General features: G+C 41.2%; 1 protein-coding gene and 1 long non-coding RNA gene across 6 annotated transcripts in view; one reads left to right on the forward strand and one right to left on the reverse strand.

The window, feature by feature from the left end:
* Positions 1-4,597: 4,597 nt before the first annotated feature.
* The window catches only part of SEMA5A (semaphorin 5A), a 507,347-nt gene continuing 493,464 nt past the window's right edge, over positions 4,598-18,480 (reverse strand). For all 5 annotated transcript variants that reach the window (XM_021939236.2, XM_021939237.2, XM_021939238.2 and 2 more), the window contains 2 exons: positions 13,734-13,945; positions 4,598-11,662 (listed from right to left, as the gene is read on the reverse strand). In XM_021939236.2, the coding sequence (XP_021794928.1) occupies positions 11,543-11,662; positions 13,734-13,945 (332 nt within the window). In that variant the 3' untranslated portion in view covers positions 4,598-11,542. The remainder of the gene's footprint in view (positions 11,663-13,733; positions 13,946-18,480) is intronic.
* Positions 11,451-12,363, forward strand: LOC108586236. The gene is made up of 2 exons (XR_004183953.1): positions 11,451-11,541; positions 11,798-12,363. It is a non-coding gene; the product is annotated as an uncharacterized LOC108586236 (long non-coding RNA).

Genomic DNA, 18,480 nt, shown 5'->3' on the forward strand with positions numbered 1-18,480 from the left:
AATGACAACCACACCATCATTTATTAGGAACTTACTATATATCAAGCATTGATGGTATATCTTTCAATTTTATTATCATTCATGTTCTTTCTATATGTTACTGCCCTATGGAATGATGAGGAGATTGAGCTTCAGGGAGTGGGGATAAGGAAGTCAGATCGTTGAGCCATTTATCATTTCTGGATCTTCAGGCTTACTTAAACCTGTCTTTCGGGGTTTGAAGTTAAGCCCCTGCCCCAACTTCCTTCTCCATCCTCCCATGTCCATTCAAAGATGCAGATTAGATCGAGGGAAATTTCTTTTAATAAGGCAGGATCTTTATTTCATGAGTGCTTCCTGAGTATATCTAATGCTTAAGCAAAACATAGCAAAGTCTTTGTAACTTACCCAAATTTTTGTGAAATGCCTGATTTAATGAACTTTTCCAAAGAATTATGGTTTCAAGTACAAGCAATAATACTGCTTACATAAGAAGGAGAATGGCTAGCCCAAATTGTATGCCCTATTATAAAAATCTCATTAGTAACTGACAGTGTTCATTTGTCATGTGCTTATCCCATGTGTGCATGCTAACTGCTGTTCAAAATGGTCTGTTTGACTTTTCTTCAGGGAAGATGAACATTTTCCCTGTTTATGGGATGCACTTACTGAAAATGTCATGTACTAATTTCAATTATTCAAATTTAGAATAGATGGAACATGTGTCAATGAATTATGCTGTTGAATTATAACAGCCAATATTTATGAAAGAACAACATCCCACACAGACACCCTCTTTTCTTTTGAGAAAGGCCCACCAAGCCTGGATCCCATAAGTATTCTAGTCTCAGGAAAGAGAATAGTAGGAAATAGATTGTATGTTTTTTTCCTCTTGGGAGAGGGTTAGGATGAGATGTAAGAAGGTGGGTGGGGAAGAGCTCCAAGGTGGGAAGCCACACGTGGCATTTCTCCTGCTCCATTTTCTAAGTTGATATCAAATATGGGGCCAACAAATGACCTTCGACCCAACTTCATTTATAATCTCCTGGGAATTGTGCATTTGCTGTGTCCTCCCAATCTCATGCATTTACTTCCTTAAACTTCTGTCTCTGTAAAGGACTCAATGCAGCTAAGAGAATAGCTATTTAAAGGGCATGGACCATGCCACCCTTCATTTTATCCCTGCCTATTAGCACAGTGAAGGAATACTGGAGCCTTTCCAACTATCTGCGAACATGTGAATGTCTTGTTCTGGGTTATTTACTTTTTGATTGTCTCCAGATTTTAGAATAGGGGTGGTAAGAACTCTAAATGCAGAGTCAGGACATGTCTTTGAGCACAGAGAGTTGGAAAGTGTATTTTCATGAAACACTTTCTAAAGAGCTCACAGAGATTAAAGAGTTCACCAAGATTTTGGACAGGAGTTTGAAATTTACTTAATTATTTCCAAGAACAAGGCTGGAGGGAAAACAGCCTTGGTGGGGATTTGCCAAGCTGGGTTTGAACCTGGCTGCACTTGTTTGGGTCCTTGAGGCATCCTTCTCCTCTCTGTAAAGTCAGGGAATTTAACTACTATCATTTCACCTCAAGATAAATTCAGGGATCAAGAAAATTCCATTGTTTCACAAAACACAATTTCTTGGAACTTCCAGCTAGAAAGGAAGTAGAGAAAGGAGGGCAAATATATTGCTCCAAAGTGAGGGTGATATGTTTTGTGGCACTGGGTGGAGGAGGCCCTGTGAGCTGTGCTGTTGCCTGGAATCCACTCTCTAAATGGCTGCTCCACTGTCATCTCCCATGCATGTTCCTGATAGGGATTTCCAGACATGTTGCCGCCACCAGCATCCTTCTCTTAGGGAAGGGTGGGTTCTTGTCACCAGGAGGCACAGGACCTCAAGAGAAGCACCATGAAACCAGGTAACTTGCAACTACTATAGGAAACAGGAGGTGACTTAGAGTGATTCTGAGGCAGGAGAGAGGAAGCAAAGTGAGGGGACAGGAGATAGAATGTAGATGTCTTCACTACCTATGCATTACTTTCAAAGGAAACATGGCCCGTGAATCCATCCTTGTGAGGAACAGCCAACCCTCTGCCATTTAGGCAAGGCCACTTAGATTAAGAATTAAAAATCATATTTCAGCAGTTTTCTGTTTCCTATGATAAAGCTCATTTTCAAAATATTACATTTTATTTCAAACTCATAGTTTCTATGTATTATATGAGGAATTGTATTAAACATAATTATATTTGAGCTTCATTTCCTCCATCATGCTTTTAGCACCTCTACTCTTAAGATCTCTGCAACACTCAGATCTATGTTAACCAAACGTGAACTTGTGGCTTCAGTCCAGGGTCTCAGTCTGCCTGCAGGGGCATGGTAGGAGCTGCAATGCTTCCAAGAAAAATGTACACCAAGCAGAATAATGTGATAAAAGCAATCTCTGACACCATTTTCTCTTTGACTTTATAAAGAAAATCATATCTATTTTATAAAAAATAAACCAAGAATAATTTTAGAATAGTTTCATATTACTTTAAGGGAAATTTCCACTTAGACTAAATATCCATAATTGTGCAGTCAGTTACATTCAATCCTTTCTGCTATTTTCCCCAAATGGGACTTGAGGGGATACTTTAAATGAAAAACTGCATCATATATTTCAAATAGGTCGAGAAAGGTATTTGAAGTCATATTTCAACTTATTGTTTAAAGCAAGTGAATGAAAGGAGGAGGACCTGGATACACAAGCATTTTGTGAGACCATCTAAATATCAAAACATATATTACCAAGATTACAACTGTTCAGGAACAAAAAGGCAAGAAATAAAATTATGGTATGACACTATTAATTCCATTCACTTTCTAAACTCACAGCCAAACATAGGTTATTCATGTAATGCTTTAAAATTTTAATTTTTCATTGCTTAATAAAAAATAAGTAATTTGGAGGTTAAAACAGTTTAATCTTTATAACATGCTTCACTAGTTCATCTATTTATATAGTTTTATTAATTTTTGGCCCCATATTAAGTGGGCTTTTTCAGCTTTTTGGTCAACTGAGAAATATATATAAAATAACTATACACATATACATTTATGTATACATATGTGTATATATGAGATATAGAAATACATACATACACGATTTTTTTCCCTTTTTTAATAGGATCATGACCATTCAAAGACGGCTTTCACTAAACAGGGTAGTCTTCCTGGGTCAAGCTTCTTATCTTTGTGTTCATGCTGACTGACAGCCGTTCATTCAAGAAAAACTTTGTTTTATGCAAAGAAGCATGGAATACGGTGTGTCAGAGAGAGGGTAAGTATAATACAACTCAATGCATCATTCATCGGCTCAACCTGATACCAACGCTTTGTAAACAGAAAGCCTAATTGACCTTCCTTGTCACGTATTTCCTGTTGCCCATGGAAATATTTCTAAAAGTGCTTTAATACATCTTCATGCCCTGTCCTGGCCACCATTCAAAAGGCCTGAAGATTAAACAGGAGTGTTATGAGGTTTCCCCAGGAGGAAGTGGTCTGCACTTCAGTCTGACGAAACTCACTCCTTTGAGCAGTGGCTATTGCTTAGCACCTCTGGGGAGACAGCACACTTGGAGGCGATACAAAGAAAAACGCCACTAAATTGTCTCCTCAACGGTAGGATTTATTTCAATGCTCACATACAATTGAATGAGACAAACTATTTACATAAAACATAAGTACAAAAAATATAATACAATTTATACTGTACATAATCAGGATTCCCTCGTTTTATTCCCCACACAAACGGCAGCTAGAGATGGTAAGAAGGGGGTTGCTAGGAAAGGGTGACTGCGCACTCAGCAGTGCTGAGGATAGATCTTCAGAATGCTTTTTCATAAAGATGATGAACAGCGTTGAGATACAGAAACTGGCAGTGCACCAAGAGCAGTAAGAGAGCACAACATATTCACTCCTGTAATAATAGCTACATTTTTCTTTCTTATAAACGTGTTTGTTTCTCAAAGCTGAGGCTTGGAGCAGATGTGAGTTGGCTTTCACTGGTTGGTTAGGTGACCTCCACCCACCCCTACTCCGACTTCCATAGTTGATCCAATGTAGCAGGTGATGAGCTTCCAGTTGCCACAATTGGTGTCTTAAGCTGATTTCAGAAAACACTGTATCTGTCAGGTGTCATTAAGCAACGATCTGGGATACAGACCTAGACAGCTCTCTCGGGAAGCATTGAAAACCAGTGAATTGATGGACAGGAAAGATAGAAGTCATGACCATTAGAAATTTCTATTGCGTACATCTAACAAGAAGGTTTTGAAGACTATCAATCGTTCAAATCTAAGGATTGAAAGAAAGTGTGGTGTGCCCATGGCCCCCTTAGGAAGGACCCAGCAATCCACAAGCGTTCTAGCAGAGCAACCCAAGATCCATTTTCTCATTCAAACAAAGGGGAAATGTAAAGTTGTCTCATTGTTTTAAAAAGCTAAATTGTAATTAAGATACATTGTCTTTCAAAATTAAATTTAAGATCAGTAACTTGTCTGCAGCTTGTCTGCAAGCTTACCAAGGGCTGAAATTGGCTTTAGAGAAGGTTAACAAAAAAAAAAAAAAAAAAAAGAAACAATCTCAAATAAGTTTATTTTGTGTCACAAAACAGCCAACAGCAAATTAACACAGAATGAGGCATTTAACATTTGATAACATCTTTAAAAGTCACATCAAGCTGCATAGCACAAAAGTTTTGCTATGCACTTTTGAAGAATCCAACATTGGACCAAGTTTGTGCATTTTCTTGCCGATGATGTAGAATCTCAGTGGTGAAACTAGGTGGTTGGGTTAAAGGTTCATACTGTGCTTTGTTTCAAAGTGCAGAAGTTCAGCTTGCTTTTGGACAACAGTCACAGTACAAGAGAAAAGCAATCAACTTCAGTAGAGATAATACTAATACTTTTCTTAACCCAAATTAAGAGTGACAACGTTTGTGAACTTGTGAAGCAGTTTTGATATGAACTTAAAAATAATCAGGCAATGTTGTAGGTGGTTCTCATTCCGTGCTCACTGTATCTATGCCAGTTGTCACCAGCCTGTGTCTGATATTCCTCTATCTATGGACTTGCCTGAAGATAAACAGAAACGAAAACCTCTACCTTCTACAGGCATCATGTTGACATTCTTATTACAGAACAAACGCTATCATGTTTTTTTGGAACATGTAAAAATTAAAGTGATGTTAGTTTCTAGAAGGCTAATACTGAGGTCACCTCTCTTCTGAACATATATTGTACTTATTCTGGTTCTACATCCCCAATGAGGGCAAAAATCACATCTGAAGATGATGTCCTTCTCGATCATTTTCTATTCCTGAGTTCAAAGAGGCATAGGAGAATAATTTTCTTTAAAGTAAATCCAATCAATCTTCTGCTTCTAATTGGACCAATAGTATCCACATGAAATGATAAATGATCATCTTAAGCAAGGCACTAGCAACTTTTTCTAGGAAATTAAATTATCCACACTAACAGAGAGGGGAGAAGATGATGCTCTCATTTTAGCAACATGATAGAATAGTTCTGATTTTTCAGAGTCCAGATTTTGCTCTCAGCTTGTATTTATCTAACATTTGAATCATTTTATTACCGCCATTCATCTAACATTTGGACCATTTGGCATTAAATTGCAAAAGGCTGAGAAAGAACAGGATCACATTTGAACTACTGGCCCCAGATTTTAGAGCAAATATGAAGGGGTGGAATAAATTTTCTTGACTGACAGTTTAAGAAGCACAAAAGAGTGATTTTCTACCTACCTCTTCTTTCCTCCTTTCATGTCTGAAAGTACCCTTGACTAGTTCCTGCCATTGCACCAACACAGTAAAACATGTTTGCTTGAGCAAGAATTGATATTGACTCCGATTGCAGGGAGGAAGCCTTTCTATGGCAGATATGATCTAATATGATCTATCAAAAAGACTGTGTTTTGAGACAGCTTTCACTAGGAACTGTACATTTTGTGCCAGGCTCTGAATTTGGTTTTGAGAATGCTCTATGTCACTTGCAATGTGAACTCTATTTTCAAAAGAGGATAGGATTCTCTTCCTCATGCTTCTGTAACACGTACCACATTTCTGATAATGCAACAGGTGACCACTGAATATACCTCTGATCTATCTGCTAAAACAATGTGTACAATGCATCTTTAATATAAGTCCGCAGGAAAACAGTATGAAAGAGTCAGTTTAGAAATCATCACCAGCAGTTCAACATTACATCTTGTTTACCTTTTCTATCACCAAACGAGAAAAGCAGCAAGGATTAAAGCAACATATTTTCCTTTGCTTTATTAGGTTAACAAGCAAGGATTAAAGCAACATATTTTCCTTTGCTTTATTAGGTTAACAGAGCACATAACCTGAATTCCTTGGCTCAGTATTTGTAGAGTTAAAAAAAAATATTTAAATCAATTATAATTAATGACCTCAATAGGTGAGAATAGCAGAAATAAATTTCACGATGATCCCCTGTCTCCAAATATTTTATCTTACATCGTGCATGGCATTCCCTTTTGTGCATTTCTTAGGTCAAAGTGAACATTTTTCTATGTTCTCCCATTTCACCCACTGCCCAAAGAAGTAAGGGGCTCAGATGGCATCTAGTGTCTGACAAGACAAGCATAGGTAATTACAGATAACCACAGGTAGTCAAACATCGGCAACGCTGTGTCAACATGCTTCCCCAAGTACACCAGGAAGTGATGAAGAAGTTAGGATGAACGAATGGGCAGGCATGGCCAAGGCCATCTGTAAACTCCAGTTTGTACCGTATCGTAAGTGGTGAAGAATTTGCATACAGTTAAGGTTATTGATACCTTCATAGACATTGGTTATTGGAGGTGTGGGGCTTAAGCACAGCCCTGCCATGTGGAAAATGGTCAGGCAGTTGCAGTTTATTTTATCAACCATTGGTAGCTGCTGCCTCTGGTTCTGTGTTCCAGAGCCATCTCTTGAGATAGAAATGCTGAGGTCAGTGGAGTTACCCCCAACACCACACACAAGAAAACTCCACTGAAATGTAAACGACACCCGGAGACTAAAGAAAGCTGATGGCCCAGGGACATCGTTGATGACTAAATATCTTGACAGTATTGGGGAAATATTTATGATTTATTCTAAAAGCAAAAGGAACACTGCAAAAAAGCAAATGAATATTTGTAAATTCAAATGCCAACAAGGCTGTGTTTAGACAAAATGATTAGCTAAGTATAGATTTGACATATGTTTAAGGTAAAATTCCCTTTGATATTCGATTATATGCTAATGATCCCCTTAGAGGACCACTTGGGGACATGGAGAATGTTATTGAGACTTTGCTTTTTCTTTTTTTTTTTTTTTTTTTTGAGACATGGTCTCTCTCTGTCACCCAGGTTGGAGTGCAGTGATATGATCTCAGCTCAGTGCAACCTCAACCTCCAGGGCTCAAATGATCCTCCGGCCTCAGCCTCCCAAGAAACTGGGACCACAGGCGTGTACCACGATGGCTGGCTAATTTTTTGCATATTTTGTAGAGACAGGGTTTCACCATGTTGCCCAGGCTAGTCTCAAACTCCTGAGCTCAGGTGATCCGCCCACCGTGTCCTCCCAAAGTGCTGGGATTATAGGCATGAGCCAGGGCACCCAGCCTTTGTCCATGACTTTGACAGCATGACTCACTAATTCTACCAGAGACTCCAGTGGGAACACTCAGCAAAATAGGCTCTGACTCCCACAATTTCCATCCTTTTGCAGATGAATGAGGAAGTAAGGACACCCTTGACTAAAACTCTGGTATTCAGGGCAGTTGATCCTGGCAGAGTCCAAGGGTCAGACCCATGGACCTGAGAAGTGGGCCACCGTTTCTGGGAACTGTCCGTAGCACTCACGGAGGTAACCAGGTCCCGCCTTTCATGTCACCTACTTATCCGACTGTTTCCTTCATTTGCTTCTTTTCTATTTGCCATCACCTGTGACCTGATGGGGCCAGACCCCTGGTTCATCCCAGACCATATGAACATATGAATGGACTCTCCCTAGGGACAGAGGTTTCTCCCCGGCAGGGATGCCCTCACCTTCATTCAATGTTCATCATCTCTTTTCAATTCTTTTAGAACCTCAGCCCCACACAAACACATTAAATGCTCTTTATTTCCCTCAAATATGAATGCTAACTCTAGCGAGAGTCTACTCGAACAGGCTTAGGGAAACATCTTCACACATATGAGGAAGCTGAGATGCCTCATATAAGTCACAAGAAGCAGCAGCATAGAAATATGCTCGGAGTGGAATGGGGAGTTCTGGAAGGAATGCCATGAGTCTGAAGACTGTGGCTCTTCCGTGCGGTGGAGCCTGACCACGTGCCCCATGAGTTCCTTAGAATTCACTAAGTGCATATCATTCAGAGGTTACAAAATCACAGTTTCACCAAAGTCACATGTCCCTGGAGCTAAAGGAAGCCCACATGTTGTACAGTGTACAGAAATTCTGTTCTCCTTCCTGTAAACTGTCAGTACACTGTAAAATCAATATTAGATGGTGATGAGTCTAGCCTCAAGAAAGGACCCTGAATAGCACTGGGAGTCACTTTCAAAGAATTTAAATGTAAGACTAAAGCCAGCTTCCTCATGAAAACCAGCCAATCTCCAACTATATTCAGAAATAACTTTAGAAATTAAATAGTGATTAATGTCATTTTACATCAGGTACAGACAGGTGTAGCTTAAAACTATTTGTTGCTTTTTGTTACACTTGTAAAAAAAAAAAAAAAAAAGAAAGAAAGAAAAAAAGAGTAAGGGAAGAATTAAAGAAGAAAGGAAAGAAGAAAAGAAGGCAGGAAGGAAGAACAAAAGGAGGGAATGAAGGACAAAAACAAAGATAAAGAGAGAATGAAAAGGTCATTCAGGAATTTAAAATGTGAACCACAAAGTTTCACCAGGACTCCCAAACAGCCCAGTCCTAAGGAAGAGCGGCTTTATGAAGGAGGTTCCAAGACAGGGGAGAGATCGCACTGTGAAAGCCCAACGTGGAAGGGTTCACTCATTAAGCGTGGAGTACGGGGCCAGAACACGTGAACGGGAGCTACACAGTGATGGAGAAACACAACTTATTCCACAGCTGGTAAAAATACTTAGAATATACCTGAAATTATCCAAACACTTGCTATTCTGTCAAATAAAAGAGAGAAAGAAAGGAAGAGAGAGAAACAATGTTCCTGTGAACAGTGTGGTAGGAAACAAAAATGGGATTCTTTTGCAATGCTAATTTCAAAGGTTTATATTATTAACAACACGAAGATCCTGTAGCGAGGGAGGGTGTTTTCCCAAGTCACTGCAAAATATTCATTAAAGACAAGCTTCGATGGCATTTAGAAACCATTTCCCATCAATTCCAGTGAAGTATTCTTGAAATATTAGAATTCTCTTTCCCAGGGAAAATAAAATGTCCCTTTAAGCTTACAAAATATTAGGGAAGAAGACTAAAAAATAACTAAAATGTGCTACATAGTGATTTTTTTTTTTCTTACAAGAAAGTGATGAGATGAGTTGAAATACCTGATGAAAATCCAACCTAGGAACAATTAGAGAACAAGCTGGCTAGATTTCCCCTACTGAGTATGGGCTTTGATTATTTGTATATAGACAGAAGACTCTGACATATGAGGAATGCGTGAGAGGCAACATGAATTCCCCACTGCAAAGACCCTGAATGTCATTTACTTGCAATCCAAAAGAACTTACAGAGCCCACCTGCCATTTCAATACCGTGTCATTTCTGTAAATTTGGGTATATTTATATTTTGAACTCAACAATATTCATTATTAAACATAGAATTCTTCTAACACTTTCTGAAATTGTTTCTTTAAATTGGAAACTAGGGTAAGGGTAAAAGCACATATGCTAATAAAATTCTGTGTTCCTTAGTACCCCTACTATATATTTTTTCATAGATCTGAAGGTTCATTTGTCAGTAAGAACACATTTCCATGTCCACCCAGGACTTTATCACATGCTCAGAGGCATCAGATGAACTTTTTCAGTCGTGTTATTATTTTCAATACTTATTCAACTAACTGCCATATGTTATGTATCAGTTGTTTGTGAGAAACATATATATTTTTTTCCGGGGACCTCTGTGAATGGTATTATCACACTCTTAAATGCTTATCGATGATCAACGATGAGACCACAGGGATCCCAAAAACCCTTACTTCCGGCTATCCTGACTTCCCAAGGTGCATCTTGAAATGCTGTTGCCTCCATGCAGGGAGAGGCGAGGGTGGATGGACTGGGTGGGTGGGAAGGCAGCACTGAAATAAAAGAAAAGGCACCAGAGCTGAGCATCTCCTGCTCCCCTGGCCTGGAGGCAGCAAGTAACAGCAGAAACTGGGGGTACCACTTCGTATGGACTTGGTGGACTCCAGAAAGCCAGCTTTACATGGCATTAATGCTCTTGGTAGGGGCTGATTGCCCACACATTGGTTATATCAGAGAGATGAAAAATAAAACATTGGTTATCATTAATATCAGTTCTTTCAATATTCTCTATAACATAAAAAAGTTGCTTTTAGTTATAATTTAGTATTTTCAATACTTTCACTAATTGACATCATAAATGTTCAAGACTTTTCTTTGCAGGGGGAGAGGAGGTGTGGAGTCTATCCAAACGCTAAGTAAGTGGTTGGTTATTTTACAGACTGGCTCTTCAGGACATTACTATGGACCAGACGGGTGGGCTTCCAGGTCAACAGCATGGCAAGGAACTTCCTAGAATGCCATGAAATCCAAAAGTCAGAATAAGGCGAGTTTTGCAGCAACCTGCAGAACACATCCACGCTTCCTTGCGCCTGCGCCTCTGCTCCGCTCCCTCCACCAGCAATGGCACAGAAACTGCATCAGGAGCAAGGTGAGGTGCCTCACAGTCAACTGTAACCTCTGCAGATGTGGGCCAGGTAGAATTCCTGCGCTTCCCAGGCAAGATGAAAACACACAAGCTGCTTCCAAGAATCCCATAGCTTTATCCAGATTTGGGAAGTTGGGCGATCCATGGTGAATAATTGTTTGGCCACATTCTTTTTCTTCATGTTTTGAAATATTATGGACCTAAGCACTTCTTGTGGAGGGAGCAGGTCTCTCAGAAAAAGTGCCTATTTTCTTGAATTAAAACATCATGAAGATTTACACCCCAAAGCAAGAAGACATTCATATTTCTAAAGACTCCTTCCAATGTGGGTGGCACATTTATAAAATAAAGCTCAAAAAACAAACCAAGGGACTTATCAGAAAAATAGGATGAACACAATTAAAAACTTCACACCCTGACTCATTCAACAACGGTCAAGATTTTCACGATGTCCTATTTCAATTTTTGTTGCTTTTAAAACTGTGTATTTTTGGCAGCAATGGGACACTCTGGTGGCTTGAAATGCACTTGAAATGTATCCAATCTTCAACTCTGAAGCCTCAGAAACATGGGCAGTCATGGGGCACAGGCCTTGAGGAACTGGGGATTTACAAGAAGCCAACAACATAAGAACTGTTAGTACTCATCATAATTATTGAGATCTGTAAAGTAGGCGTTAGAATAGGTCTTCCCAGTGAGATGTGGGTTGAAGTATTTGTTTCTTTCCTCTAGGATCAAGTTGTTTTTGTTAAATGCCTGGAAAATATATTAAAAAAAAAAAACAGGTTTAAGAATGCTAAGTAAACGAGGATGACTATTATGTTGAATTTGAGCTCTCTGCTAAGGCTCCATTATTTTAAAATATGTTTTCTTATTTATTTGCTTCCCCAGATGATTTGCCTCATGGAGGACTTGCCTAATTACCAGAATAAGGTTGGCAGTTTGTGGTATCTTCTGGTGAAGTTTTCAACTTTAGCTATGAAGTTACGAAGAGAAGCAGGGGGTTAGAAAACCCAATTCTAAATCTCTAGAAAACCTAAAACTCTAATGATTTCAAATTAACAGACAGTTTGAATGTAACTGAATATATGTAACTGAATTCATATTCATATAACTGAATAGATATGTAAGTAGCTTTCAGATGACCATGGGTGAGTACATTTATCAGAGACCTTGATGGAACTTATTTAAGTAAGGGCATCAAGTTTCAAATGCCTTAATTGCTTTTCATCCTGAACTTGTTAGAAGGTGATCACTGTAGCCATTTTCTGTGCATAGTCATTAAAGTCACCTGCAGTTTCAAAGAGCCTCAACTGAGCCAGATAGAAGATCTATATGGAGAGGAATAAAATGAAGATGAAGGAGGGTGCCCAGAGGCCATCTGTCCAGGATTAGTCTGGGCAAAGTATCAGAAAAATGTTCTGGCAGGATTCATTAAAGACTGGGCAGCTGTCTTTCAAGGTCTGTGCCTTCAAGGTCCTTTACCTTCATGGCAGAAACATTTCTGATTATCTTAAAAATGGCTGTTGAATCTTCAGTGGGAACACAGGACTGGGTAAATTGCCTTCTGATGCCCGTAGTAACAGTGACCAGAGACAAGATGATGTGTTGGAATCACGCTCAGAGGAACCCTTTCCTTAAGATCCAAATGTTTGTTTTGAAAGCTCTTGTTCATGGAAGAAGCTCGTGCTCCTCTTCTAGCTTCCTCCCTACTCTAGGGGCTCATTTCTGAGAGGCTAGGAACGGCCTGTTATTAATTCCTGGTGTTCATTCCCCAGATCTACCATCTGAGTAAGCGGGGAGATGCTCCTGGCTTGTGGATCTTGGTTTAAGCAGGGTCCAAGGGGAAAAGTTAATTGGCGTGTCTCCATCCAGGTGGTGGAAAATAGAGGCCATGTGGCTGAGAGGAGACAAGTATGGACATTGTGGCTCCTGGGACATAAGGTCTCCCAGCCACCTGAAGTCGCAAGGGCTAAAGATAGTCCTTATTCTCACAGAGGGAGAAAATTCAATTTCAAAGGAAACCACCACAGCAGAGAAAAGGCATCAAAATACTCCCTCCGAGTGTTATGGGAAACCAGGCACCTAGCAGGAATATCAAAATTTACTTACACTTAGCTCAGGAGATTTCCCTTCGTTCATGTGGGTAATAAGGGAGGTTGGGTGCAATGGACAGAAGCCTTTGACATCTTTCCAGCTACACCCTCACCTCTGTGTACACACAATTATAACAAAGCCTCATATTCTTTAGGACATTTAAACCTCACAACAGCAATACAGGAGCATGTACTCTCATATCCATTTTGAAGATAAAGAAACTAAGGTTCAAAGAAGTAAGTAACTTGTACTCTGAACCATAATGCGAAGTGCCTCAAGTAAAAACCACATTTATTTTGCTAGGCACTGTTCAAAGCATTTTAGATAAATGACCCCATTTAATTCTCATTATCTCCAGTTTATAGAGGAGAAAATGGTGGCTGAGTGAATGAAAAGAACTAGCACAGGTTTACCCAGGTATACTTGATGTCCACCCATGAGCCAGGCCTGTGGGGTTCTAAGCTGATACCCACCCCACTTCCTCCTCAGAATGTGAAGGGAACTAACCATTTACTCTAAACTCCCAGGTCACATCCTGGATTAATTACTCATGGGGGAAATTAAGAACACACATCACCGAACACCAGGTACAGCAATTTTACATTATGCAGAGTTGAAAAGTCTTTACTCTGCTTCAACATTATTTAAAGATAGTTTTTATAATAATAAAGGCAGGGTCCACCCGCCTTCTGTGCACACCTGGTTGCCACTGTCGTTGCCGACTCCTTACCTTGATGGCCTCCACCGAGTCGTACTTGTCCAGTTTGTTGATGTGGTTGGTTATGCTGGTATTAAGGGGGGCGGGTGAGACGGGGTGGATGACAGTCGCATCGTGGGATTGCTGCTGGTACCGCTGGCAGTAGGTGTAGACGAGCAGGGTGAGGAGGCAGCCAAGGATGGAGCTGCTCAGCCCCACGGCGATCATGTGGAACATGTTGAACTCTAGGGAGACAGGAGCAAAGTGATGCCACACTTGAAAAGAACATCCTGCCTAGCTACTCCAAACGCTAGGATGAAGAGAGAAAGTCAAAATGAAAAGCCTCATCCCATTCCCAAATTAAAGAAACCATCATTCTTAAGTATTTTGTTGGAAATGTCATGACCATCAAGAAACTTCTCCAGAGCGAGCACAGGATTCTTTTTTTTTTTTTTTTCAGATGGAGTTTCACCCTTGTTGCCCAGGCTGGAGTGCAATGGCGTGATCTCAGCTCACCATAACCTCCACCTCCTGGGTTCAAGTGATTCTCTTGCCTCAGCCCCCCGAGTAGCTGGGATTACAGACATGTGCCACCACACCCGCTAATTTTGTATTTTTAGTAGAGACTGGGTTTCTCCATGTTGGTCAGGCTGGTCTCAAACTCCAACCTCAGGTGATCCGCCAGTCTCGGCCTCTCAAAGTGCTGGGATTACAGGCAGGAGCCACTGTGCCAGGTGGAGCACAGGGTATTTTAAATTCATTCTCTTACGGATGGTAGTCCTTTGGAGTGACCTTAAACTTTAATACACTGCCAGAAGCATTTTTTTTTTAATTTAAAGGTTTGCACAACAGTGTTCTTCTGCTTCAAGTTCAGCATAATCCGTGGTGTGCAGGGTTTCTGCAGAAACGGTTATTCGTGCTCCTCAATGGGTTGGGCCCCCCTGTGTGCAGCAGGGCTGTGTCCTGAAAACAAGGGAGAAGCAGCTACTCTCCCAACCTACTGCTCATCTGCAACCCAGACTGCTTTTAGCCCTCTCTCCATTTCATCCTATTTAAAATGTTTTCTATTCACATAAACTTATACAGTTTCCATTATATATTTTTTTTAGTATGAATATGCACACATTAGAAAGTGCAAAAGGGTCTACAGGAAAAATAAATCCTTTTCTACAGGTAACTATTATAAGCACTTTCTCCTGCGCCCTTCCAGAGACACTTGGCACCCATGTGTGCTCTCTGTGTGGTGCAAATACTCTCCTGTGTACCACTTTTCTCACTTATGTTGTATTTTGAAGGTCTTGTCAAGAAAATGGTTGACTAAAGAGAAATAAGGGATTTGTGTTCAATCAATAAAATATGATCTTTTAAATAGTCATGAAATGACCTTCTTTTCCCCAATGTTTTCCTATTTAATGGCATCTCTTCTGTTTCATTATTTTCCTGGAGTTATGAATACAAAGCATTCAGAAAATTTGCCAGCATGGACTTATATCTCTAAAATAGGATTGGCTCAAGTGACATCAAGGCACCATACCAAGACCTGTGTTATGTCTGAGAAAACAACGAAGACAACAGATATTCCCTGTGTGTGTTGGTGAAATACTACTATTAAAGTTTCAAGCCTTTCCGGAAAGGAAGGCAGCATCTGGGCAGTGCCACAGCGCTGGGTTTTGGGAGAACTGGGTGAAGCAGAACAGGGCCTTATCTTCCTCTGTGTTGTTGGAACCAAGTGGCTGCTGCCCATGGGGTACTGGCCTCATGTGCCACCTGCTCAGAGCACATCCTGAGGACACCAGCTTTCCCCCAGGGTGTCTCCACACACCACTAGGGTGAGGGGCAGTGTCACCAATACCTTTCCCTGACCTGTCAACCCTGCACCCAGAGGGACAATTGGAGCTATGTGCTGAGCATCACTGCAGTGCTGGCAAGTCTGCCTGGCTACAGAGCAAGGTTTTCCAGGCTCTAGAGATAATGAGAAGAGCCTGCGGGTTTGCCCCTGAACCCAGAGTCTGTGTGCATCTTAACCACCCCAGTCTCCTCCCCAGGGATTTTCTGAACCACCTTCCGTGTGCTCATGATCCTCACCACCTGGAAGGGACTCCACCCTGCCAATGCTGACCCATGGGGCTCTAACACTTGGTGTCAAAAGGAGGGACACTGTTCACTGAGTGCCCACCAGACCTAGGTCTACGGGGTTCTGTTTGAGTACTTCCTGAACCTCATGTAACCCTCCAGTGGCTGAGAGACCCCAGGGAAGCTGAATCTACAGTCAGAAGATGCCATCAAGGCCTCACCTGTGATACGTGGCAGAGGTTGGATATCTCTCTTTGTCCCTAAACCCTGAACTTTTCCCTCTAAGCTGTGCTCCTTGGCTGCTCCAGATGTGTTCCAGGAACCCAGGACTTTGGAGCTGGATCTGCTCCCTCGGGTACATGGACACTATGAAGGGAGGCTGCCTTCCCTCTGACTCGCCGTCAGGCAGAACTCACAGGACAGTCCTGATCACTGAAGTCCCAGTGGACAATGCAGTTCCTAGCACAGGCGCCCAATGTAGTCAGCACTAAGGGCTGGATCATCCTGGACGACAGCACTAGAACATTCCACAAGCATCACCCACTCCCTGACAACCACCTCAGCTTTTCACTTGCAGCTTAGTTGGTCAATGGTTTCAGAATCTTTGGCCTTTCCTGACACCGTGATGAAGCCTCTAGGGCTGGAGAACCCCCGACCTGGGACAGCCGGATAAAGTATCCAGGGGGTATTCCAACAGCAGCCACTGGGACTTTAACTGTAACACTGACGCTGTACTTAGATAAGCAAGAGCTGATTTCACACGAGTTCTTACTTCTCGGTATTTCAGCTGCTAGCGCTCCCCAGGGTCAATGCCTTGTACCGAAGGAAACACTTCCTGCTGCACTGATAACTCATGTTTCATTATAACACAGGGAAGATGCATAATGGTCTCCATATGCAGATACTGTGTCATTAGTCAAGTGAATCATTCCAGCAGGTGCCTGGGAAGGGCTGGGGCCAGCTGACAACTTTATGATGATTATATAGTCTTTGTGTCTCATGCAACTAAAAATAGCTCTCTAAGATGAAAAATTTCAGTGGAAGCACATTTTTCTGCGTGGGGAAAGTAGTGCCCATTAAACCTCCTCTGAATGTGCTTACTGTAGTTCTTTCCTTTGAATATGATTTTCTGCTGTTGATTTTGATCAGTAAAGATGGAATACAGACCAACTACCCTGTTGGTTCAGTTGGCTAATTTCCTGTACAAAGTTTGATTGATTTTCCAACAAAATGAAAACGAAATAAATAAAGATGCCTATGTTGTCAAAAACATCCTTGCTAGGTAACTATTTTCAAATATTAGTCCTACAATAAGATTCATCTAAACTGCCTATGCCATTGTGCCAGTGCCAATGCCAGCAGCCTAAAGATCAAAAAAAAAAAAAAATCCATTCTGAATATCTCAGAGAAGTTCAACTTTCTGTGATTTAACCAATAGCATCTCAAGGCTTGTGCAGCCATTAGGCATAGCTGGTTCAGACACACAGAAGTAGTATTTTAGGGTGGGGATGGGCTTTGTACAAGGTTCTCCTGGGTTCTCAAGGCCCTTGAAGGTCTTCCACAGGGTAACTCAGGCTCAGCAGAGGAAAGTGAACTGCACACGTCTGGCAGCAGGCACAAATATCTAGCCAGCTCTGCTGAGGCATCAGCTGTTTGAGCCTCAGGCTCTCTATGGCCTCCCTGAGAATGGGAACGCTTATAAACTCAGCTCCACTCTTGACCTACACTGTCCTTGATGACAGCAGAGTCATGGACCCTGGGTGTTGTCCAAGAGTGTTACCTATCAGGGCTACTGTGGCTCGAGCTTCCTGAACACAATGCCTTTGAGTACTTATTGTCAGGGCTCTTTTCCTACGGTGCTTTGGGTTCCAAACTCACACTGGATCCCACTGGCTAAATTGCATGTGTGCACTTGGGCCAGTGACATCACCCCTCTCAGCCTCATGGTCTCCATTTATAAAATGCAGATTAAATACATAAGCACTGTTCCTTTTCTATAATTCCCAAATGCAAAATCTCTGAAAAGTAATGTTTCATCAGTCATCTGGTATTAAAATGTCACTGACCTGACCCATTTTCTGCAGACCTGAGCAGAACTTCTAGGAAGACCCTTAGCATCTGCACTTTTTCAACATCTCACAGCAGCATTGTTAAGGAGATTGGTTGTAGAACAACCCCAGGTCCTGTGCAGGTGTCATGTAATTAGAGTAAAGGCCCTACATACCCTTCTACCATCTAGAAACTGCTGAGTTCCGAAACCCTTCTCTATTTCCAGAGGTGTTACATGAAGAACTGCGGACCCTGGTGCCTACATGAATGCTCCTTGTGAGGACCAAATGGGCTTTGCACCATATTCTTGTCTATAACATGTAAAACAGTGTAGAGCACACAATTATTGATCTAAAAACATTAGAGGGTACTAATTGGCATGATCATTTTTATGTGAACTGGTTGCATATTCATTTTGTTGTTGGATTCCATGTTAGCAACGGCCAGTTAGTGAACTCACTCCACTGACTGAGCTCAGACACCTAACATTGCCCTTCTGAGGCACTGGGGTCTCTGATGATATGATTGCTTGTCAGAGGGCCTGAGACTGCCTGGGTGCCCATCATAAGCTCAATGGTCTTCATAAAACTGACACAGAGCAGGTGTTCAGCAAGGTTTACTGAATGAATGAATGAATGAATGAATGAACTAACAGACT

The sequence above is a fragment of the Papio anubis genome, chromosome 5 (genome assembly GCF_008728515.1).
Source record: "Papio anubis isolate 15944 chromosome 5, Panubis1.0, whole genome shotgun sequence".
Classification (NCBI taxonomy): Eukaryota; Metazoa; Chordata; class Mammalia; order Primates; family Cercopithecidae; genus Papio; species Papio anubis.